General features: G+C 36.2%; 2 protein-coding genes and 1 long non-coding RNA gene across 14 annotated transcripts in view; 2 read left to right on the top strand and 1 right to left on the bottom strand.

Moving 5' to 3' along the window:
* The window catches only part of LOC131314489 (uncharacterized), a 47,411-nt gene extending 46,565 nt beyond the window's left edge, over positions 1-846 (top strand). For all 10 annotated transcript variants that reach the window (XM_058343156.1, XM_058343157.1, XM_058343154.1 and 7 more), the window contains one exon: positions 45-846. In XM_058343156.1, coding sequence (XP_058199139.1) covers positions 45-659 — 615 coding nt within the window. In that variant the 3' untranslated portion in view covers positions 660-846. The remainder of the gene's footprint in view (positions 1-44) is intronic.
* On the bottom strand, positions 540-24,773 carry LOC131314491 (uncharacterized). The gene is made up of 2 exons (XR_009196418.1): positions 24,713-24,773; positions 540-729 (listed from the first exon to the last, which is right to left on the bottom strand). It is a non-coding gene; the product is annotated as an uncharacterized LOC131314491 (long non-coding RNA).
* The window catches only part of LOC131314490 (uncharacterized), a 36,231-nt gene continuing 16,972 nt past the window's right edge, over positions 5,698-24,956 (top strand). For all 3 annotated transcript variants that reach the window (XM_058343162.1, XM_058343159.1, XM_058343163.1), the window contains exon 1: positions 5,698-6,065. In XM_058343162.1, the coding sequence (XP_058199145.1) occupies positions 6,008-6,065 (58 nt within the window). In that variant the 5' untranslated portion in view covers positions 5,698-6,007. The remainder of the gene's footprint in view (positions 6,066-24,956) is intronic.

The raw sequence follows: 24,956 nt of genomic DNA, 5'->3' as shown, positions 1-24,956 counted from the left end.
AATGTATCCCATATTGTATGTTCAAATTTTTGGCTATCATACAGGCAGTGAAGCAACTTATGAGTCCCAGAGATATAGATTGGAAAAATAAAGATCAGAAAACTCCTGCAATGATATTTACTGAAGAACATAAGAAACTAGTAGCTGAAGGAGAAAAATGGATGAAAGACACAGCAAACTCATGCACAATTCCGGCTGCACTCATTGTCACCATGGTATTTGCGGCTGCAATCACTGTTCCAGGCGGGATCAATGGTACAAATGGTGTACCGGTTTTCAATAAGGAAGTGGCATTTAATATCTTTGCTGTTTCCGATGCAATCTCGTTATTCACATCAACCACTTCTTTGTTGGTGTTCTTGTCCATCCTCACTTCCCGCTATGCCGAGCGTGATTTTCTCTTTGCTCTTCCAAATAGGCTTATAATTGGGTTGTTCACCCTTTTCGTCTCGATTACGGCAATGTTGATAGCCTTCAGTTGTGCGATCTATCTTCTGTTTGGGAACAGGGCATGGATACTTTATCCGGTGGCAGGGTTAGCATGCGTCCCAATCATTTCCTTCGCCTCCCTACAGTACCCTCTCCTTCGAGATCTCATGAAGTCAACATATGGCCCTGGAATTTTCGGTAAACAAAGTGAGGTTCCCTTTTATAATTGAGATGCATGCGATATAAATAATCGATCATGGGCGGCATAAATTTTGTCTGCCAATTCTTTTGTTGCTTTGACTGAAAGGGAAGTTTCTGTATCAGTTCTTGGATGCATGTGAAAAACATGTTTGTAATAATATGTCAATTGGCATAATTTAATTTCTATATAAGATAGCCGGTATTATTGATTTTCAATTAAATTTGTTTAGATAATATATATGACACCGAACATCCGAAATATACCTTTTTGAAACTTTTTTCCTCTTTGGTGGATATGTCTTGCCTTTGCTAATAATTTTTTACTATTTAAATCTCTCAAGTAGAGTTGAATGATAAAACAAATTTAGGAAAAAAATGAACTAAAAATCGGGAAAAAAATTAAGCCAAAGTGCCTAGGATGATTTGTGGATGATTATGGAAATCCTTTTGGGTATTTATGTATGTGAGATTATCGGTATTTCTTTATGGAAATTGTATTTATTTATGTTTAAAATCGAGGGTGTAACACAAATTGATTAGAATTTGAACCTAAGTACAACATTATCATAATATTCGATCACGAATCATGAGATTCTTGCTACTAGGAATCTGGTTCATCATTTTAAGCCATTTGGATCAGAAACCAATCAGAGTATTTTCATAGAAACTAATCAGAGTTTTTATGAAATACATTTTGATAAGTTTGCCTATTTGAAAAATGAAGAGAATTACAGAAGTTTCGTGCATAATAATTAAGTAAATTAAATTACAGGCCAGTTTTTTTTTTGCTCGGCAAAAGAAAAAGATTTTATAAAACTCGAAAAGGGGAACATCGAGGGGGAAAAAGGGAGAAAAACAAAAGGGAGCATCCAACCGAAGGTTGGATGTTACAACACCACAAGGCCAAACTTAGTGCTTTAGTGTACGGATTCCACCTAGAAAGCTCTTAAACTCTTCCACCGAGTACATCTTGATGTTAAAGCTAATTAAGATAGTCGTAGAATCCTTTGAGAGTTTCCGTTTCCCAATATAAGTAGGTGTGAACTAAGGGCATTGGTCTAAAACTAATTTAATCAGTGTTATTTTTTTTTCCCGTCAAACTGATAGGAATCTTTATTGATGATAGAATGAATATTACATCCAAACTAATTACAGCAACCATAATTGTCCCCTTCCACTTTCTCAATCAAATAAGTACTTAAAAAATAGGACATATTTTCAAGTTTAAAAATAATGAACTTACTAAAATAATTTTTCAATTTTTCTTGCAAGGCTTGATTCTATCAAATAAGATCCATAATACATATTTTTTGATTTCAGTAAACCTCTTATTTTTAAGCTTAAAAGTTACAAATAAGTACTGATTTTTTAAGGAGGAAAACTGGAATGGGGTACAACTGGAAAACCAATTCCTGATCAATTTTTTTTTACAAAAGGCTAAAATGTTACACTAGGTAGATCAAGGTAAATAATGATAAACAATCACCGAGATAGACCCAGATATCTATACCTTATCCGTCTTTCAGTCGTGGGTATAAATTAAGAATAAAAGGGTAGATATGAAAATCTCCCACCGATACTAGAGCATCATTTACCAACTCATCTGCACAGCAATTTGCTTCCCGGTAAATATGGTTGATGACGACCACATCAAGCTCTTCCATTAGAGACCTGCAATCAAACAAAATATTACCAAATGGGTGATTCACTGCATTTGTGTGTTCTTGATAAGTTGAACGACAACCTTGGCATCCACTTCTCCTTTCAGATTAATTGTAGAGATTCATATCCTTAACTAAAGATAAGCCATCCCTTTTAGTGCCCAAATTTATGCCATGAGGCTGGGTCTATCTCGGTCATTGTTTAATTAATTACCTTAATCTACCTAACATAATATTTTAGCCTTTTGTGAAAAATGATCAGAAATAGTAATTGGTTTTCCAGTTGTACAAGCAAACGTTTATGTATGGTTGTTTAATTAACACTGATTAGTTCACACCTACCTACTCCATAATTGAGTGGGAAGGCAAGCAAACTCTCATAGGATTCTTTGAGTACTACTCCATTTACTAGTTTTAACCCTGTAATTTAATTTACTTAATTATTCTTTAATTATTTTCCACAAAACTTCTGTAATATTTCTCTTCATTTATGAGATCACAGATTCACAATTAATAAACCCAAACTCTAACACGTTTCTAGCATTATTGATGCGCTTTAATACTTATTCACATAGACTTTCATTAAAAATCAACTTCACAACTGTCATGCTTTATTTATAAACCCAATCTCTAACGCGTAACTAGTGGAGATTTATATTTTCCCGGCTGGTACGTACGCCAATAATCTCTAGACCGTATGCCTGCACAATTGATAATTAAAAAAAATATATGTATAGGCGTCGTTTCCATATTCCATTAGGCAATTCTTCCACATCAAATAGCTAGGTTGAATTTTATATGGCGTTACCCGCCAGATAGAGTAGAGGCAATTCCTCCACATCAAATGACACAAATTTTTAAGATTGAAGGATATCAATGATATCATTAATTGGTACTAATTAATAGAACGTTTAATCTAACTTCAATCCATTCGCGCGCTTTCGTTTATTGCTATGAGATGATATATAGCTAGTTAGTTTAATTACTACTATATTGGCTACCAGGACAGATGTTGGGGAGGACTTTCTCTCCTAATTGGCACTGCTACTGGCCGTGTGATGTTCAAGGGGACGTAATTAAGGAAAAAAAAACTTGACTGCGTGTTTTTCTTTTTCCTTAATCTATAATAGTGTAAATCACTGCATGTTATAACCGTGATCGAATACATCATCGGGAAAGACTACAATATACATTCCTTATTTTGGTGTGTATTATATGCACCCTCCAAAAGGTTATGAATTATAGAGAAAATGTTACGAATCGTATTGCCAAAAAGTTACAAATCGTATAAATATTACGAGATACACCAAATGTAATGAATCATAATGAAAATGTTACGAATCGTACTACCGAAAAGTTATGAATTCTAAAATAAAAGTTACGAAATACGCTAAAATATTATAAATGAACTATAAAATAGGTGCATATGGTACACTCTTTTAAGAGGCGTATATTGTAGACTTTCCCACATCATCGGATTTATAGTTTTCATTTTTTTTTTTTGCTCAGCAAAAGAAAGTTTCATAAATCTCGAAAGGTTACATCGATGGGAAACATCGAAGACACACGACGCTTATGAGATCAGGCAAAGAAGAAAAAATGGAGAAACACTAAAAATAAACATCCAACAGAGAGTTAAACGGATCATCTGACACACTTCAAACACATATTACAATTTCACATTTTTCACTCCATCAAGGAAACTTTTAAAATCCTCCAGAGTGTATACCTTGATATCGAACTTCACCTTAATCCATATCGCGACGCTTACAGTTTTCATTTTCAACTTATGTTTGGAATCCATTCTACCTATTATATAAATAAAGGACATCCAATTCTAGAAAAGCAACAAAAAAATTGTAGTAATAATAAAACTCGGAGTATCGGAGGATGTTGCATTTTTTTCCCGTCTTGTTGCTTTGATTGGTCACTCTTAACACGGTCGGTATCGGCAAATTACCGTACGCCATAATAATGGACGTAAGAGAGGAAAATGACGTCCTAACTTTGATCGACTTTACTATTTTCTCTCTCTCTCTCTCTCTCTCTCTCTCTCTCTGAGTATATTTATATGGTAAATGTCTGCAAAGAAGTTAAGAAACAAGAACTTCCAGCTCTTTGTCAATGGCTTCCGTGCTTTACGTGGACATCTTGTGAATAGGTGGTTCATGCAATTAGTTTCAAACGCAAACTCTAATAAAGGAATCGGCCATCCAGACGATAGAAGAGTCGGGTTCAGATCCAGGCGGGTGCGATCCAAACATTGCAGACCAGAGACCCCCAATGCATTTCTGTAATGACTATTCTTCCTTGTTTTTATTAATAAATTTATCACTCTTTTCGTCCCAATTTATTTATATTTTTTGGAAATTTCAACTTATTTAAGAAACATTAAAATTGCACTTGTCATATTTTTATTCTCTCTTTTTACCTTTCGAAACATCCTCACAGCATTGTACTAGTAGTATTTAATTTCAAAAAATGAGGAAAATAGAAGTAAACTCATCAATTTTTATTGTCGCCGGATCAACGTACAATCTCACATTCAATGTAATTAACTTTATGGATTGGCAAATCTTTCTTTTTTAGGTAATTGGATTGATAAATTCTTTCTTTTTTAGGCAATGCATATATTTCAAAACCTAAAGGCTCTGTTTGTTTCGAAATAAAATTTTTCCTGGAAAATGATTTGCTTATGAAAGAATCTTATTCACAAGTGCAGAAATAAATGTTTTCGCGTGGAGTGCCTGGAGATCTAGAGACAAAAATTAATTATAATCTTTTAGAAAAATATAGTCAGAAAAATAAGATTTTCGCATCGGTTCAAGCAGACTAAAAATCTAAAGGATCATAATTAATTTGTCTTTATGACTCACATAATCAAGTTTCTGCACTATAAGGGCCCAAATAAATAGTAGATACTTAATTATAAGAGCCCTAGAGACAAAGTTCTATTAGATTCTTTGGAATAAAATGATCAGACAAAGTTCTATTGAAAATTGGTGCACTTAGTTTTTTAGTCATATTTTTCTATATATAAATAGTTTTAAAAAATTAAATGCTCCAATTTTAATTAATAATTCGTTTGAACCAAACCAGTGCCAAAATAAAGCACCTGGTTTGGATCAGAAGAGAGCGAGAGAGTGGGGTTAAAGTTGCACGCGTGACAGCCTTTGATTGGTGTCGGCAAATATTTTTTTTTAATCTTTTGTTTTAATCATGTGAAAAAGAAAGCTTAATTACCAACAAAAAAAACCATGTGATAAGAAGAGAAGGAAGAGAAAGGGTCAGGATCCTCTTTAGTTACTGTCTTGGATAGTTTACTTTTTTCTCACACTTATGTATTTTTATCGATAAGAATTTCATTGTGGGGTCCTTATTTGAGAGACAACCAAGCAACTGGAGAGGATCCAAATCCTCAATATGCAGAAAAATTTATTTTACTCGATACGTTATTTTGCTACTAGTATTTCTTTTCACTTTCTTCTCAAACTAAAAAAGGGAAAAGGAATTTTTAATATTTCGTTATTTTCTTTCTTTTCTCCAACATCCAAAGGGTTTGTTTGGAACCTATGAAAAAAAAGAGAAAATAATTTTTCCGTGACTCCCAAATTAATAGACGTGATAATTGAAAGGTTTTTTTATTTTTTTTGGAAGAGGTAAAATACAAGGCAATTAACCGACTATTGAAGAAATACTGATCGTAGTGCTTGCTCATGGCGTCTTCATCCAATCAGCCGGGCGAGAATATGGCCATCAGCACTTCAAAACCAGGTAGAGTTAAGCTCACATCCTTTTCCTCTTCGATAGTGAAGGTAAGTTCATTTTACAAGCTTGGTATTTTAGGGATTCAAGGGGTGTTTCCGGTAGTGAAAGTTTTGTAGATTTTTATTTGTGGTTGAGAAGTACGTTGTTAGGTGTTTTCGATAGTGAATAAGTTATTAATAAATATCAAGTTGTTTTCGGTAGTGAACAAATAAGAAATTAATGTGAAAATTGGAAGAGCAATCATTTTTACTGCAGAAATTATTTACTTTATTGTCTCGCTGATGAGTTATATGATTACCAATATAAGCTAGCTTACACTGCAACCAGAAAAATTTGGAGGGCAGTTTTTTTTTGATACATTCCGAATGATTGCAGATCATGCCGAGTGTTTTTTTTTTATAGGAAAAAAAATTTATTGAAAAAAACTTAACAAATGGTATATCAAGTTGGGGGAAGGGGAGAGGAATCCAACCAAAGATTGGATGAAACCAAAATACATCCGATGGGACCAAGTTCGAAAACACTCAAGGGGCTAAGCCCGAAACACCTAAAAGGCAAACTTCATACGAAGTGTGGACCAAAACCAATCAGCTCCTTTGCTTCCATCTCAATCATCTTTCTCATCCTTTGAACATCTCTCTCCGTTATCTTCACTCCTAAGCTTTTGCCAGTACGTGTTTGTTGTTAATTGGAGCTCAGCATCTATTTTCTTCTTGATCTTGCCTTGTCCCTTGCGAAGAACTTGAGTTTTGGACAAAATCACTCTCTCCAGAGCACATGCAATCCTCACATATAAGATTTATTTCTAATCCTTTTTCTGGGTTCGGCTGGTTTAAGGTCCACTATGAGATTTATGCCCTCCATTTGGGATGCTCTGAGGTTGTTCCTTGAATCAATCACTAGTGGCTCATTCATTGAAATTATACATCTGTCATCATTCTGCACTTGTTCACTTGGTACCGGATTCTCCAACCTCTGGTCATTACCACCTTGACCTTTATTTTCAATATTGCTTTGACTCTTATGAGTGACCAAAAATGGGCCTGTTGAGTCCTAGCTCCACCCAAGAGTTCAGACCAAGAACTGAACTTTCCTCATTGCACTCCTCATCTGACTCCACTTCCGATTTGTGATCGTCCTTAGGAATCTGGGAGAATTGATCATCCTCCACGCGCTTGATGCCCAACTGAACTTTCCTCATTATTCTAATTTAATTGAAGAGACACTTTTGGCATGACCGAGAGGGTGGTGAAAGGATTAGGAGGCAACATGCTAGGCTGTTGCTGATTTTCAACTCTCGAAAGAGCCACTTTCGGCATGACCCGCAACTCTTGAGGTGATCAAACCAAGCCTTCGCAATTGCAGAATCTTCCCGTCAAATGGTCTATTTCTCACAATAAAACACTGCTAATGATACACATATATATAGGGGAATCAGTGGTGTCACACCACTATGTGAACACTCCAATGTGAACGCCAGCAGCCGAAGCAAAGTTCCATTTTGCTTCTTCTTCCTTAAAGCCAACCCACACAAATATCACCTTCGAGAAGATTGGATGCAAAGTTCGTCTTACAAGCTTGGTGGAGTTGTATTTTAAAGATTCACGAGAAGATTGTTGAGGCACTGTAGGAGCTGTCAAAAATCATGACTGGTCTCCTCGGGGTTCAAAACAGAGCCCAAAATAGTCATGAGAATAAAATGTGCTGGAGAGGTAAAGAATGATTAGTGTTTAGAATGGGGGAATGGATGATTGAGTTGGAGGGGTCGAGGAGGAGGCATAAATCGTGACCGAGCCCGAGTCATCAGGGCTGCCTACGTATCCCTGTATGCAGGAAATCAGGTCAAACGTAGTTCTATCTTTTCTGAGGGAGAGGGTATCTCCTTCTCTCTGCGAATCTGTCTTCTCTCTATAGAAGAGATGACTCTCTCTCTCTAGAAATTTGTCTGTCTCATCTTTCTCTGTCTGCCTCTGTGTTCTTAATTTGTCTCTGTCTCTGTATTGCTATGTAGCTCTCTGTCTCCGGTTCTCTCTTTGTGTGTCTCTGTCTGCGCGCGGCCCTGTCTGTGCGCGGCCCTGCCTGTCTGCCTGCGACCATGTCTACGCGCGGTCTTGTCTATCTGCTTGTGGCCATGTCTATGCGCGGTCCTATCTGCGCGCCCAATCTGTCTGCAGAAGAGACGAAGGCAGCACGTCTTTATCCTACTTGTGTAAGATGCTAGTTTCCTAGATGGATTGGGTGAGGAGGATGTTCTCTCTCTTGATTAGTACCCACCACCTCCTCTCTAAGAAAAGTCCAGTCTGTCAAATTAGAGGACATGTCGGGTATTTATAGACACCTGGGTCTGAGTTGGTTCCCAGAAGGGCCCAATAATATCCAAACACATGTCCCTGCAGGTCACAAGAATGACATCACCTCACTCGCATTAGCTCGCAAATGACCTCGCGCGCACATTACCTCGCGCACATGACATCTCCTCTCGCTCGCACATATTACCTTGCGCGCGCGCATGACATCACTTGTGCGCACTAGCGAGCATTCTTTTCCCTTTGTGTCCGCAGGCCTGTCGTGGCCCTGGCGCGACCCTACCTTTTTCACGGCCATAACGCGGCCCTTTCTACTAAAGTCTTCCTGGCGCAAGCCTTCCGGTTGTTGAAAGTCGCCTGCATCTCTAATAGGCCCCAGCCTGTCTACCTTGTGTCACTCATCCGTAGGTGCCACGTGTCTTTTTCTAATAAGGTGATCAAAGCTCTGACCTGGTCAACTAAAATAATTTTCACCTTTCCTATAGGCACTAACAAGATTTTGGCCTAATAAATAAAACACAAGTCAAGTCCAATAAACAAGTCTAAAATTGAAGATATTACTAGAAAATATATAAATATCCAGTTTCGAAAAGTTAAAGAATATATCTAGCTTACGTATATGTAAATATCCACCATTTTTTGGATTTTTTTTGTTAAACATAAACTTTAAGAATTTTTTCTTTACCCAAGAGACTTGTAGGAGCCAATGCCATAGATTTTTTTACAAGTTATTAACCTGAAAACTAGTATAATTAGTGGAGATATTTGTCTTTGTGTAATGGCCAGGTGTTTGGCTCCGAAATGGCTCAAGGACTAAGCGCGGGCGTGTGAAGACTTGTCGCGTCTAAAGTAAGGACTGGGCGTTCCTTTTCTGACTTTGTAACTATACGGCGAATGTGCTGCAAAGCTAAGGGCTAAATTGCAGTGATGGTTCGTGATTTTGCCATAACGAGCGTGGACTTAGCTATTTCCTAATCGTGTAGGAAAGAAAGCAACGTAAAAGTAAAGACAAACTTTATTATGTTGGAATAATAAAGTTAGGTACAAGGAAAGGTAAAATTCAAACTATTTGAAGAAGTGAGTTTGAATGGGTTTGAGTACGAGGTACTCGATAATCTGCTTTGCTAAAAAGTAGGAAAGTGTGCTTCGCTGGGAATATTTTGGTTTAAGCGCTGGGCTTTGATTGGTGTGGGGATCCTTTTTTCTTCTTGTGAACTAGTATTTATAGACAAATACTGCACTGGTCCAGATCTGAGCTAAGTTTTTTGCATTCACCATGAGCTGACAAATTAATCTTGATCATGGTCAACTAGAGAAATCGTGGGCTCCTCCACTTCCTATTTCCGTGGGTTTGAAAGCACCATTGGCCATTTGACCTAGTCAAATGCCCTTTTAATAAACAATACTCCCTCCGTCCCAAATTATTTGTCTGGTCCGCAAAACGATAACTTAAAAATAATGCAATGTTTCAAAGAAAAAATTCAAACTTTTTCACAAATTAATAGAACTCATTGATATCTAGTAAGTTGTTAAAAAACTTTTGAATTTTTCTTGCAAAAATCGTATTATTTTTAAGACTCCGTTTTGCGGATCGGACAAACATTTTGGGATGAAGGGAGTAATAAATTAGCACACGTCCATTTTTCATGGGATGGTTCCAGAAAATTTTACATAACTAATGCAAGTATGGGCCATTCCATTTCCATTGAAATACTTAAGCCCATAAAGCTTTTATCCCATGACCCAACTGAATTAAAATTAATTAGGCCCATATAATATTATCCCGGCCTATTAATTTTAGATCCAAACATCTTCATTCATGGCCCAATTTAATTAAAAGATAATTAAATGGCCCACTAACGCTTGCCTAAAACTGGGTGCCAAAAACGAGTGTAAACACCAAGCATCCCAACACCCCTTGTGTTAGGCCTTGCCTAGCTAGGATGTGTCAAGCATTGACAATCAATGTCCATGGATATCATACGTATAACACATGATAGAGAGAAGCCCTTACAAGATTTATATTACCGTTGTATTAACTCCCTTTTCGTATTTATAAAAAAAATCCTAAACATCGACAATAATACTTGAATCGTGATGGCAAGGAAACTAGGGCTGAGCAAATAACCCGGTAACCCACGGGTCCAACTCAATCCGAAGGGTTTTGGGTGGTTTCGACCAAGCACTTCGGTCAAGTACGAGTTGATTTCCCTTAAAAAATCTATTTTTGGTTTGGGGTTTGATTTTGTTTGTGTTTTGCCAGTCGTCACAACCAAAACCCTAGAGAGTATAGCTGCCCTACCACTCAAGTTCTTCATCTAAGATCTGGAAAATGAAGACCGACACTGTGAGCCTCTCTCTCTCTCTCTCTCTCTCTCCAATCCTCACCCATCTTCACAGCGACCACAACCTCGCCGGTGAAAAATGATGACAACAATTGATGCTGGAAGATTCGCCGTCGTCTTCCTCTTCTTTTCTTGATTAGATCTGTTTTTCTTGCAGTTGAAACTAACCCAACTGACAATCCGATGATGTTGGATTGGTCGAGTTGAACGTGCGTCATAGTCAGTTGGCCAACGGGTGTAACTTTTCCAACCCGAACTGGTCAGGTCGGGTGGCAAGTACATGCCAAACCCGACCCAACCCGTGCCCCTAAAGGAAACCAATCAAAACAAAAATCCAATTACGTTTTGACTAAAAACAAAACAAACAAACAAACAACACTTAGGCTATGTTTGGTAACACTGCCACTTTTCCATTTCATATTTTCTATTTGCTGAAATTAGTTTTTTACTTTTTCTAAAAAAAAAGTGAAAGCGGAAAACATGTTTGTGTCAACCTGTTTTCAAAAAAAAAAAAAAAACAATTTTCTGAAACCAGTTTTTACTTTTTCTAAAATGGTGTTTCTTGCAAATTTCTCCACCAGTTCCCAAACGAGAGAGAGAGAGAGAGAGAGAGAGAGAGAGAGAGAGAGAGAGAGAGAGAGAGAGTCATCCTTGCCGTTGCAATCACGTTAGAAACAAATTCCATACTAGATAATATGAAAGAAAGGGCCAGGTAGATAGACCATGCAGAGCCAGGTTAGAGGCAAAGCCAAAGAAGTTGTCGCTTCTGACCCCCAATTTTTTAGCCTGAAGAGGCCAGGTCTCCAAAAAATATAATTTTTTAGTTTTAACTAATAGGAAGTTTCAATTGTCTTGCTTTGAGTAACATCTTCTTGAACAACAATCAACTATTCTCAACTCTATGATTCTTGAGCAGCTAAGATTCTCAACGCTATTCTGGAATGTCATGGGAATCAAACACAAGTATTTGAGAACATTCCCGTCACTTTAACAACGTAAAAGATTACTATTGTATCCCGGCGGGGGGAGGGAGAGAGAGAGAGAGAGAGAGAGAGAGAGAGAGAGAGAGAGAGAGAGAGAGAGAGAGAGAGAGAGAGAGAGAGAGAGAGAGAGAGAGAGAGAGAGAGGAAAAAGAGGAAATAAAAAAAGACCTCCAAGGAATTGTAGCGGAGCCTTTTTTTGCTTTGAAAATAGTGAAAGTTGAGTTTTGTTACTTCTTCAAATTTTGAAAATAGTGAAAGTGATTTCCAGAATTTGAAAGTGGAAGTAGGCACCAAACAAACTTTCAAAGTTAAACTTTTGAAAATTCTGAAAATGAAAACAGAAAACATAAAATAGAATGGCTACCAAACATAACCTTAGTGGTTCGCTCATTTGTGTTTGCAGATATTGTCTTTTGGTTTCATGAACAGCGCTCTGATGTTAAGTATAGTACTCCCTCTCCGTTTCATATTGATAGTCCAGTTTCACTACTATGAAGCTCGATCGCAAAAATTTGTCTATGTTTTCTTATGATTAGTATTTTTATATATGTCACATGGATCTTATTCAATCCATCTCGATGAATTTATTAAACAAAATTTTCCAAATTATTTAAAACATAATAAATTGTGTGATATAAACGATTATGTAAATGACATGGATATCGAAAAAGAGTGCCAATTAGAAACGGAGGGGGTATATGTCAGTTCTCAATGAGAATTGTTTGGAGAAAAAAATAGTACTCCACAAATATATACAACTCATATTTCTAGGTGCCAACCTAATTCTATCTAATTATCTAACGTCGACTTTGGCCGATAAAAAATTGAAATTAAATCAACGACACTAATTAATTAATTAATGACCATCTTTGATTTGGTTTGGTGGCTACAGACAAGAAGGAATACTCGAGATACTTGCCACTCTATAAAGCTGCACTCCGAGGGGATTGGGCGACCGCCGAAAGATTCTTCGACCAAGATCCAGGCGCCCTCACACCCCCAATCAATGAATCTTCAGAGACAGCACTTTACGTAGCAGCTGTGCATGGAAGAAATACAAACGATTTCGCTAAGAAGTTGGTGGATATGATGCCACCAGGTAGTGTTGACGAGGCCTATGGCAGTGTTCTGGACTGGGCTGCATATGTCGGAAACACTGAAGCCGTAAAAGTCATTTTGTCAAAAAACCCGTCTTTGGTATATTACAGGGACGATAATAATAATATGAGGACTCCGTTTACTCGGGCTGCTACGAATGGTATGAGGGACACCCTTTTATATTTGTTGGAGTTGGTTAAGAACGATGAGGATTCCTCTAAGCTCTTCCCCGATGAGGATTCTGCTGCTTTCCTTATGGACGAGACAATAAGATCCGGATATTATGGTGATTAACACCCTTCTTGAATTTATTTCCTTAAATCTTCACAATTAGATATATAGAAAACTGCTTAAATTTACTGTTGGTCTCCAAACTATGAACGAATTGGGAGTTTGGATCCCAATAAAAAATTATACTTTAGTTAATTATGGGGACCATTTTAAAAAATATTTCATACATTGGCCACTTCCGCCAATACTTTGAGATCAATGCTACAAGTAAGTCCAATGAAAACTGTGTTCAATAGATATTTTCAACTTCATTTCATACTTTTCTACTTTTTTTCATTTTTTCTAGTTGAAATGAATGATTAATCTCAAAATATTAACGGAAAAAACAAACAACAAAATACTAATTACAATCAATAATACCTATTGTATTTGGGAAAAGAATTTTGTCCAGACTCACCCTTAATAAAAGTACTCATGAGTCGTAAGAGCACATCACTATGTATTGTGGATTATTTTAAATTTTTCTTTGCATGTGCAGATATAGCTTTGTATTTGGTTAAAAAATATCCGCTTTCAGCTTTCTCAATGCGAAATAATTAATGGTCGCTTTGGATTGAAATCATTGGCTATAAAGGCTGCTTCTGCATTCAAGAGTGGCACTCATTATCAATGGTGGCAACGCATAATCTATGCTCGTGAGTTCTACCTACTGAATCTCATGAGATCTCTACTTTTATATGGCTCATGTTTAATTATTTAGTTACTTTTCCATCAATGATCATGTCAAAATATATAATGACATGCATTACATTCCCTATCAAGTCTCTGGATATCCATGCCATCACCAATCCTGTTGGGTGGGATAGGCATTTTGCACACTAAGAGCAAGTACACTAAAATGGATTTGAGAAACATAGAAAAACAGTCTGCACCATATGAGGTAAAAGAGAAGTTAAAATAGATTTGATGAAACGGTTCAGTATTAATACCGAATCACGGTTCATGAGCAACCCTTTAAACAATTTGTTTCTTTCTCTCCTGGAGATCATCTGCTCTCTCTCTCTCAACGCCTTCTAGTTCTTCTTCCCTTCATCCTTCCACTCCCTCAAGATCATCATCGACTGAGTTCCAATGGTTTGCGATTCCGATCGACGACAATTATTTGTGTTTCCAATCGACGCCAATCCCTCTGACGGTGAGTTCCGATGGCGATCTGCAATTCCGATCAATGCCAATTGTGATTTCCGATGATCAACGCCAACTGTGATTCCTGATGTGTACAGTATACTCCTTGTTTTGCGATGTATATAAATATTCACGATGTATATATTTTGCACATGTATATCTATATATGCGTATATGTTTTGTGCTTATTATTTGAAGGAGATGGGGAATAAAATAATATTATTATAATAGAGAATAAGTTAAATAGATAGTGTTTGTATAGTATTAAATGAGATATGAGTATTTCAAATGAAAAATATACACTATTCACAATTTTTTTGTTAGCAAATAACTGATGTTGTACCGCCCTGATTTTTTTGGGAACGTTAATTTAATAAGTTTTTCACATTTATTAAATAGAAAGAGACATGAAGTCATTACAAGCTAAATTATCCCCAAATTCGTATTACACTTATTTAAATAGATAAGGGAGCGGTACTAGGGTAACTTCTACTCCTCTGGATGTCCATCTTCTTCTGCATTATTATGCTAAGCACCGAACTCTTCCAAATTATAAAATTCTCCATGTTCGTCTCTAAACTCTGGCATAAGATGCTAGGGTCACAAAAGTAACACCGTGAGCAATCAAGCCCAATAGCTAACTCTTACCCCTATGTCCCATACACTAACAAAAATAACATATAACAAATTATCAAAAACAAAATTTAGCATCACAAAAATAATCAAAAGTGTCAATATCTTTCAGAGTTATCGCAGCCTATTATAAACCGTGTCATCATTTTTCAAGTATCGATTTCACTTTTCATTTTATTTTCTCGAGCACTGGTTCCGCTGACCATCTTTCAGGACCTACCGGGCTCCCAGGCTAAGTTCAGATTTTGCTACCCAAAAGCACTCACTACAAGAAAAATGAAAATTAGTGACGAAAAAGTGGCGACGAAATTTAATTTTGTCACTAAATGAGTATATTTGGCGACGAAAAAATAAATTCGTCACTATTTTGATAACTTTCGTAACGAAATAATTTCGTCACTAATTATGCCTGTTTAGCGACGGAAAAAATATTTTCGTCACTAAAGGTATCCATTTGGCGATAAAATACATTTTTCGTCGCCAAAAGTTTAAAAAATGTGACAAAATTATTTTTCGTCACCAAAGATAATCATTTGGTGACAAAAAATATATTTCGTCGCCAAATGTGAGCAATTTAGTAACGAAATATTTTTTTCGTAACCAAATGCTTAACTTTGGTGACGAAAAATAATTTCGTCACCATTTTAAAGCTTTCAGTGACAAAAAATATATTTCGTTGTCAAATGGGTACCTTTCGTGACGAAATTTATGAATTACGCTTTGTCACTAAATGTATTTCGGATATAACTCTTTACTAAAATCTCCGATTGAGATAATTCAAATTGGGTTTGAACAATAACTCAATTGCCTACAACTTTCATGTTTATCAAAATTGCTAATTTTAATATTTTTGAAGGTCCAAAATTACATTCAAAATATATTTTCATGTTAAACATATGTGTTATATATTAGATATTTCAAATATTTACTGAAAAGTGTGTGTAGTGCAGTTGGTTGGAACTTGCGCGAAAAACTCAAAGGACTCGGGTTCGAAACCCAGCAGGAGCAAGAAAGATGGATTTCTTTTCCCATATGAAAACATCTTTTGTAACGAAAAATTTCGTCACCGATTTCTTATATTAGTGACAAAAAATTTCGTCACCAATGCGACCCATCGGTGACGAATTTTTTCGTCGTCAAAAAGCACAATAAGTGAGGAAAAAAATTTTGTCACCAATTATTCACTTTTTGATGACGAAATATTTCGTCATCAAAAGGCACTATAGGTGACGAAAAATAAATTTCGTCACCAGGTAGGAATCCTCGACAACCTTTAGTCGACAAATTTTTTTTCGTCACCTATATTATTTGTGACGAAAAACATGCAATTTGTGACGATTTTCATTCGTCACCCAATTGAATTTTTCTTGTAGTGACTGATTCCGCTGACCGTCTCTTTCAGAACCTGCCGGGTTCTCAGTCTTTAATCATTTCCCATTTCATAACACATACATGACACTAGTTCCGCTGACCATCCTTTCAGGACCTATCGAGCTCCTAGGCCACACACGCACACCCGAGCCATGATTCCGCCGACCATTCTTTCAGGACCTACCGGGCTCTCATGCTCACACACGCACACTTGAGCCATGATTCTGCTGACCATCTTCAATGGACCTACCGGGTTCTCATGCTCACACAATCATCAACCCTTTTACATTTCATTTTCTCATTTATTTTCGTATTCCATTTCTCGTTTCTCGTGTTCCATACACATGCATCATTTCGCGCGTTCACATTATTCTTTCAAAGCTTGCTAAAGTTATGCGGTAAAATAGATTTTTATTTTCATGCGATTCTAATTTCATTAACATCAAATACTAGAACAACACATAATAAAGGAATAACACTTTGCTGGTAAGCACACTTGATATTTTACAACTAAAGTTAATCTCACGTACACCAGTTGGTTTCAGATTTCCATTACCTAGTTTCTAAGTCATGCTTTTCTTAGTAAAAATCAATAAATGATAATGAATCAACTATTCTAGCCACATAATACCATTCTAAGTTTCCAAGTAACTTTTCATTTTTATACAATTTGCTTAAAAACCGATTTCATTATAATTAACAAAGATTATAACGATCGTACTCTAACTCAACATTTTCAATTCCAATATTTAGTTATGATAACTTAGATCAACATATACAATTTTCCAACAAACTAATATGCTGGTAATTAGAAAACTCTATTTTTTTTTGTAGAACAATACTTTTTAAAATCAAACGAACAAGTAGCACTACTATATTTAGGGGAGAAGATAAGAGGTTTCTACCGTTCTTCTTGGCGGTAAAGCAGCTACGAAGTATGTCACGTGAAAATGCGGACGGAGTAACGTCGTTTCGGCTCAACCACAGAATAAAAAGAAAGTAGTTTTCTTTTTCCAGAACACAAATATTTCTAGAAATTTTGAAAATCGGAATCAAAGGGTGATTTGAATGGTGTAGAAAAGGTGGCAAGGTGATGGTGGAATTGAACTAATTTCTTCCTCTCTTTTTTTTATAGTCGAAACCTCTAGCTCTTTTGCTCTCCAAACTCACACTAGTGAAGCATGTGAGAAGTGGATGATTGGTGGTGTGTGTGTGTGTGCTCGTGAATGTGAATGTGAAAGGAAGGTGAAAGACATGCCTATTTATACTAGTGAATGAAGAATCCAGATCATATCTAGAATATCTAGCAAAATTAATCTTAATAAAATCCAATCTAATATTCTCCTAATCATATCTAAGGAAATCCAATCTAATCTTATCCTAACCATATCTAATAAGATCAAATCCAATCATATAAAATCTAGGGAAATCTAGAAAAAAATCCATATCAAATCTCTCTCTCAATCTCCTACAATTAATTCCTTAGATTTGAGGGAATCAAAATCTTAAATTGAATATCATATCTAGATTTTCTAGGATCCTAACTAGATCTTGGATAAGATTTTCTAGGATCCCTTCGGATAAAAATTATGATTCTCTCCTTATCTATATCTATGCACTATGATTAGATTTGGATATCAATCTCTCCACTTGCTAGGATTTTTTAAAAAAAAAATCTAGGTTAGGGTTGCATGTACATATATATCCATATGGCTTTACATATTTACTCAATTGGGTTTTAGTATATTTTTTTAAAAAATTAAAAAAAGAATCGAGTCACTTATTAAAAGAATACTAAATTAACATCTAAATGAAAGAATTTCAATTAAAATATTTAATTTTATTATTAAAAAAAATTAGGGTTGTTACAGATGTACTTGCTCTTAAAAAGTATATTGTAATCCTTGCCATAGCCAATGAAGAAATAAAGTTGATCCAAGTCTCTCTCTGCCCCCGAAAAAGAGTGTTGCTATATGTACCGACCACGGGGAGGGAAAACGTACCGACGGCCGCCGGCGGGCCGTCTCCGGCCACCGGACGGCCGATCCGAGCCGTTCAAAAATTCTAAAAAATAAAACCGAGGGGGTCAGCGCGGGAATCAAGGGCATCCGAGGTGTTTAGGGTGCTTGATCAAAGCACCCTTTTTTCGTGTATATATGTGTGTGTACATATATACACGAAAAAAGGGTGCTTTGATCAAGCACCCTAAACACCTCGGATGCCCTTGATTCCCGCGCTGACCCCCTCGGTTTTATTTTTTAGAATTTTTGAACGGCTCGGATCGGCCGTCCGGTGGCCGGAGACGGCCCGCCGGCGGCCGTCGGTACGTTTTCTCTCCCCCAATGGTCGGTACTCATAGATTTTTCGCCGAAAAAACTTGAGAATTATTAGACTTGTCTCTTGTCCACTTCCAAGAACAAACCCACCCCCACATTTCCACACACACAACCCCCCCCCCCCCCCCCAACTTGAAAATCAAACTTGTGAGAAGAATATTTTCATTCATCATATTTTAATACTATGTACAGTTATACATTTATACAGATGGATCACCAGTACAATTCATTCAATCAAGCTATTTCCTAATGTACAGCTAGAATAATCTAAAAGAGGAAAGAAATATAATCCTAACAATAGAAAAGAATCGAAATTCAGTATCTCAACATCTCTCTCTCTCTCTCTCTCTCTCTCTCTCTCTCTCTGATATCACAAGAGATAATCCACATATTTATTGACCATTAACCCAATATCTCAACATCTCTCTCTCTCTCGAAAGCAAATTCAACCATTCAAGGGTCCGAAGCACTTTTTCAAATGAGACCCATAATATAATTCCCAAATAATAATTTTAAAAAGATAAAATCAACATTGTTGAAATACATTACAAGTATTTAACAATATAGTTACAATAAATTACTTATCATTACGTACCTTTACTCAAAAATATACTTAAATATCACTCTGTATTTTTGAAAAGCAGTAATTAAGCTTTCTTACTAATTTTATGTGTAGGCATAATATATGTAAGAGTTTGAAAATTTAGGAGTCCTCAAATTTAGATAAAATTGGACTTTGAATGAGACTGCATCTTCGATGTGTGCCCATAATCGGCCGTTGTTCCGTAATAAGTATACAAAGTTGTTGAGTTACGTTTTTAATTTGTATTGTGAGCTCTTTGCCTGTATTCTTGACTTATAGTTCAAGACTTGACCCCAGTACCATAAAATCCTAAATTCATCCCTGCAAACATGCATTTATGGATCCCATACATGTTGTGCGTGTACCAGCCCGACCTTGTTAACAATATTACATCAAACACTTCTCATTGTATGTAAGTAGAGTGAAGTGCAATTGGTGCCTCTCTTATACTATCATGCACATGGGCAGAGTTCGATCCTGTAAGAATCCATTCCCCCTCCCAAGTCTCTTTGGATAGGGTAGATTAGGATTAACGAATGAAAGGAAAAAAAAAAAAAAAAACCACATCTCATATCAATATTGTACATCTTTCCTTCTTCGGTTTTGTATGGAGGAAAAGTAAAAGAGCATTTATGTTTGCAGGTGTTTAGAACATGAGCACATGTCTTTTTTTTGAACCGTGAACATGAGCACATGTCGCTGGCTAATATTGCTAACATGCAAATGCTAATTATACTTGTGTTTTTCCTTGAAGAGGTTCCTGTGAAGTCGGTCGACTGCATTATAAGCCCCACCCTGCAGACAGTTTTAGTTCAGAATCCAGTTGAGAATCCAGTCGGACGGAGTTCGTACAATTGGGCTAGACTTTTGGTGGAATACTTCTGCATTTCCGGCTTGTCATCTCAATTTAATTAATTAAGCACTACTACAAAAGCTTAATTTACCCGTGATCTCTACAATTTTTTGACGGTGTTAAAACTGTGATGGATCATTCATAAGTCATGAGATTCAATCACGGTTTTTCCGATCCCGTGATTAAAGATATCTCCAAAAACATAGCTGAAATATGTTCTACTTTTTATTCAAGTTCTAATGGATTGAGATTTGGTTTTTTTAAATGGTTTGAATATCTTCATAGTTATATCAAATTAAATAATTTACCACGATTAATTCTTCGTTCAAATTGTGATCTTAAAACATTAAGCTTTAATCACAGTCTTCATAAAAACTGTGATCTATAATCTTTTTAATTATGGTCATTCGTCAGAACTGTGATCATATCTCATATATCATCACATGCTCATGGTATTAAACTCAGTATGTATTCAACGATTATTTATTGAAAACAAAAATCCTATTTAAAAATCAGAACACCAAAGCCGAGCCAAAAAACAAAAAAATCAAAACACCAAACGCGTCATAAATTATTTACGGTCATTCGGCAATGAATAGCTCTCGATCGTTGGTTGCCGAGATGATATCTGAGCCGTCGAATGCACGATCCGACAGCTCAGAGTTGCGCAACACGCTGCACAGCACCAACCCGAAGTCCCTCAACGTGACCAACCCCACTTGGGACATATCAAGCTTTTCATTAGGAGAAAATATTTCATATATCTAAACGCTTATATTTCATATATGCAACAGATTTTTAGTAGATGGTAATTAAGTATAACTAAATTTCCAAGTGTATATTAGCTTTTGTTAACATATCTTACGATACACGATACATAACCCGATACGATTCATGAAATGAAAGAAATGAAGTAGAATAGTATCCCGAATAGAAAACACTACCAAAGATAAGATGTCGTAATTTAGGAATTTGTGATTTGCTATCCTTAAAGGTAATTTGGTTAAAGGGTAAAATTGTAATAATAAAAGTATAAAACATTTGTGGTGCAAATAAGAACTACTCCCTCCATTCCGCTTTATTGTGTCTGTTTTCCTTTTGGCACCTCACAAAAAATTGTTTATACCTCACAATTTATAATATTTTTTTATGATTTCCAAAACTTTGTTTAAAAGAATTAATTATGATTTATCAAACAAGATTCATATTTAATATATAAAATATTACAAATTAAGAGATAGGAAAATTTTTGAGAAGTCCAAAAAAGGAAACAGGCACAACAAAGTGGGACAGAATGAGTGTTTTAGGTTTAATTAGAATCACCCAAAACATGAATACCACACATCGATGCCGTAGTATTTTATATTTTAGTTGCATTTTGTTTTTGAACTCGATACTGCATTTTGTTTTATGTACACCAACGCTAGGTAAAATACCTACTCAAAAAGGTATGATTTTTACTTTACCAATCCATTTTTTCCTTCAACACACAGCAGCTTCTTTATAATTTTCCCTCTATCAATTAAATATTACTACAAAATAATACAAACACAGTATATATATACAGTCAGTCTCAAATGAGAGAATTCTTATTTTAGTTAAAATACGGACCTCCTTATGTCTCCCATTTTCCGATCGAATTTCGATGATTTGAGCCGCTCAATGTGTTCAGAACGTGATTTTAAGGGTACCCGCGAGAAATTGGCAAAACGAATGACCGGGAAGGGCTTCATCCTAGCAGTTTTTGTTTGAACCGTTCGATAAAAAACAAACAAAAACTGCTCGGATGAAGCTCTTTCCGGTCATTTTTTTTTGCTGATTTCTTGCAAGTACCCTTAAAATCACGTTCTGAACACATTGAGCGGCTCGGATCATCGAAATTCAATCGGGAAAGGGAGGTCCTCATTTTATTAAAATGAGGTGGTCCTTACAGGAGACGGACTGTGTGTATATATATATATTACACGTTCATATATATTATATATACTGCAAAGGTCCGGACCCAAGCCTTTCTCCGTTGAATGCTTGATTCTCTCAAACAGTAGAGACGGAAACCCAGCCTTTCTTCGTTCGAGAGAAACGTCCCAAATCGCCAGACCTAGCTTTTCTTCGTTTCTTCGCCGAACCCAGATCGATTCCGGCGAGATAAACCCATATTGCTAGACCTCCGTTTCAATCGATTGATTTCAAGAACACAAAACCCAGCTTTCTTCGTTGTGGAGAGAGAGAGAGAGAGAGAGAGAGAGAGGGGAAAAGAATAAAAAATTGGAAACCGAATGAATAGTTCTTCGGTATAGGTAGAGAGGTTTTTTCTCATATGTATTTTACATTGGAGTTTACCAAGACTGATGCAGAGCAATTTTGTCCCTTTTCTTAGTTAAAATAGCTAAAATTGCATGTTTACCTAGCTTGGTGTACATGCTCTTAGCAGTATAAAGTTAGAATGAAATACTTATTTTTTTATGACACATTTATTTCAAGTTATTATAATTATTTAAGAACACATTTTTATCATTATTTCTCTTCCTATTTATATACTCCTACAAAAACTCGTTGGGGACCATGGTACTACAATTTTGCCTAGAGCCCCACAATGTATAGGGCCGGCACACATCAATCATTACTGTTCTATTTTTCCTGAATATGCAGTGCCTTGTATTAAACACATCCAAAAGCAAAAAGAGATGCATCTTCAAACACTTGAGCTGGTCAAATGTTTCTGTAAGAGCATCTCCAATTCATACAAAATAGAGGATGAATGTAACACATTGAGGAGAGATTTTGTAATTTATTCCACTTTTTCTTCACTCTTTGTACTTTTTTGGGAGAATTTTTGAGGGGACCCACCGTCCTTTTTAGAGTTCGGAGGAAATTTGTACTCCAAATTTACTTTTGGTCCTCCATTTTTAGAGGATCAAATTTACTTTTGGAGGACCAAACTCTAAAAAGGACGGTGGGTCCCTCAAAGATTCTTCCAAAAAGTAAAAAAAGTGAAGAAAAAGTGGAATAAATTACAAAATCTCCCCTCAATGTGTTACATCCATCCTCTATTTTGTATGAATTGGAGATGCTCTGAGGGAATTGCATCTCTACCAGACTCAGCCAAGCACAGGTCACTTACACAAGAGGCAATGCTTTCGGCTGCAAGGAATGGGATTCCCGAGATTGTACATGAAATTGTGGAATCATTTCCTCCCGTACTCGGGACTGTAGACTTAACAGACCGGCATGTATTTGATAATGCGGTTTCAGAGCGTCAAGAGAATGCATTCAATCTTGTATATCAAATGGGAAAGTATTCTCGAGAACTTGTCCTACATCAGTATAATGTTAAAAACAACAACATCCTACACTTGGCCGGAAAACTAGCACCTCCAACCAAACTCAGCCAGATTTCTGGTGCAGCTCTGCAAATGCAACTTGAGTTACAGTGGTTTGAGGTAAATACTATGTGCTCATTTATATTCTAATTAAATAAACTCAATCTTCTGGAACAAGTATTCTATCTGTTCTAATTTGTTTGTCCACTTTTTAACTTTTACTTGTCCCAAAATATTTGTCCACTTTGAAAGACTAAGGAACCAAAAGCAACAAAATTCTCTATTGTCCCCTACCATTTGAACTAAAGTTATCTATTTCAAAAAGCTAGGAGGGTAACTTTTGGAAAAGTTGATCATTAATTATAGATGCAATGATTGTATTCCATAAAAAGGTTATACTCCGCAAATTGGGATGGAAGGAGTTTTATTATCCACCGATAGGGTTTACTTTACTTAAACACATTACAATTTTCATAATTTAGTCTTGACAACTGCTACAATAAATATCCATATTCAGACGTGGTTGATAAAATGGTCATCTAAGTTTAAATTCATACAAGTTATATAGAGATTGTTATATAAAGGCAAATCTTTTGAATTCAAGACGTAGACAATGTGTATATACTTACACTATTAAACTTGGGTCTATTGTACTACAATCTGTAGCAGTCTTTGGCATTTTTGGAAAATCAAACATTGAAACATATTCCATTGTACGTTCAAATTTTTGGCTATCATACAGGCAGTGAAGAAGCTTATGAGTCCTAGATATATAGATTGGAGAAACGATGATAGGAAAACTCCTGCAATGATATTTACTGAAGAACATAAGAAATTAGTAGCTGAAGGAGAAAAATGGATGAAAAACACAGCAAACTCATGCACAATTCCGGCAGCACTTATTGTCACCATGGTATTTGCTGCTGCAATCACCGTTCCAGGAGGGATCAATAGTATGGATGGCGTACCAATTTTCTATAAGGAAGTGGTATTTAATATCTTTGCTGTTTCCGATGCAATCTCGTTATTCACATCAACCACTTCTTTGTTAGTGCACTTGTCCATCCTCACTTCCCGATTTGCCGAGCGTGATTTTCTCTTTGCATGTGCAAATAGGCTTATAATTGGGTTGTTCACCCTTTTCGTCTCGATTACAGCAATGTTGATAGCCTTCAGTTGTGCAACCTATCTTCTGTTTGGGAACAAGGCATGGATACTTTATCCGGTGGCAGGGTTAGCATGCGTCCCAATCATTTCCTTCGCCTCGCTTCAGTACCCTCTCCTTCGAGATCTCATGAAGTCAACATATGGCCCTGGAATTTTCGGTAAACAAAGTGAGGTTCCCTTTTATAATTGAGATGTGATATAAATAATCATGGGTCCGGCGGCATAAATTTTGTTGCTTTGACTGAAAACGGAAGGTACAGTCTGTTTCAGTTCTTGGATGCATGTGAAAAACATGTCTGTAATTGTCATAATAGGCCTAAACTAATTTCTAAGACAGGCGGTATTTATTGACTTTTAATTATCTTTTGTTTAGCTTTTCGTTAAAAAATTTGAGATTAATCATTTATTTCGAAGAGAAGAATCATAAAATCATATGCATATATATTGACCGATGTCGAAAAAAGCAATTTCTGAATATGACACTAA

The sequence above is a fragment of the Rhododendron vialii genome, chromosome 13a (assembly GCF_030253575.1).
Source record: "Rhododendron vialii isolate Sample 1 chromosome 13a, ASM3025357v1".
In the NCBI taxonomy this organism is placed as follows: domain Eukaryota; kingdom Viridiplantae; phylum Streptophyta; class Magnoliopsida; order Ericales; family Ericaceae; genus Rhododendron; species Rhododendron vialii.
Note: the sequence above shows the minus strand (reverse complement) of the source record. Positions and strands in the feature narration are given on the sequence as shown.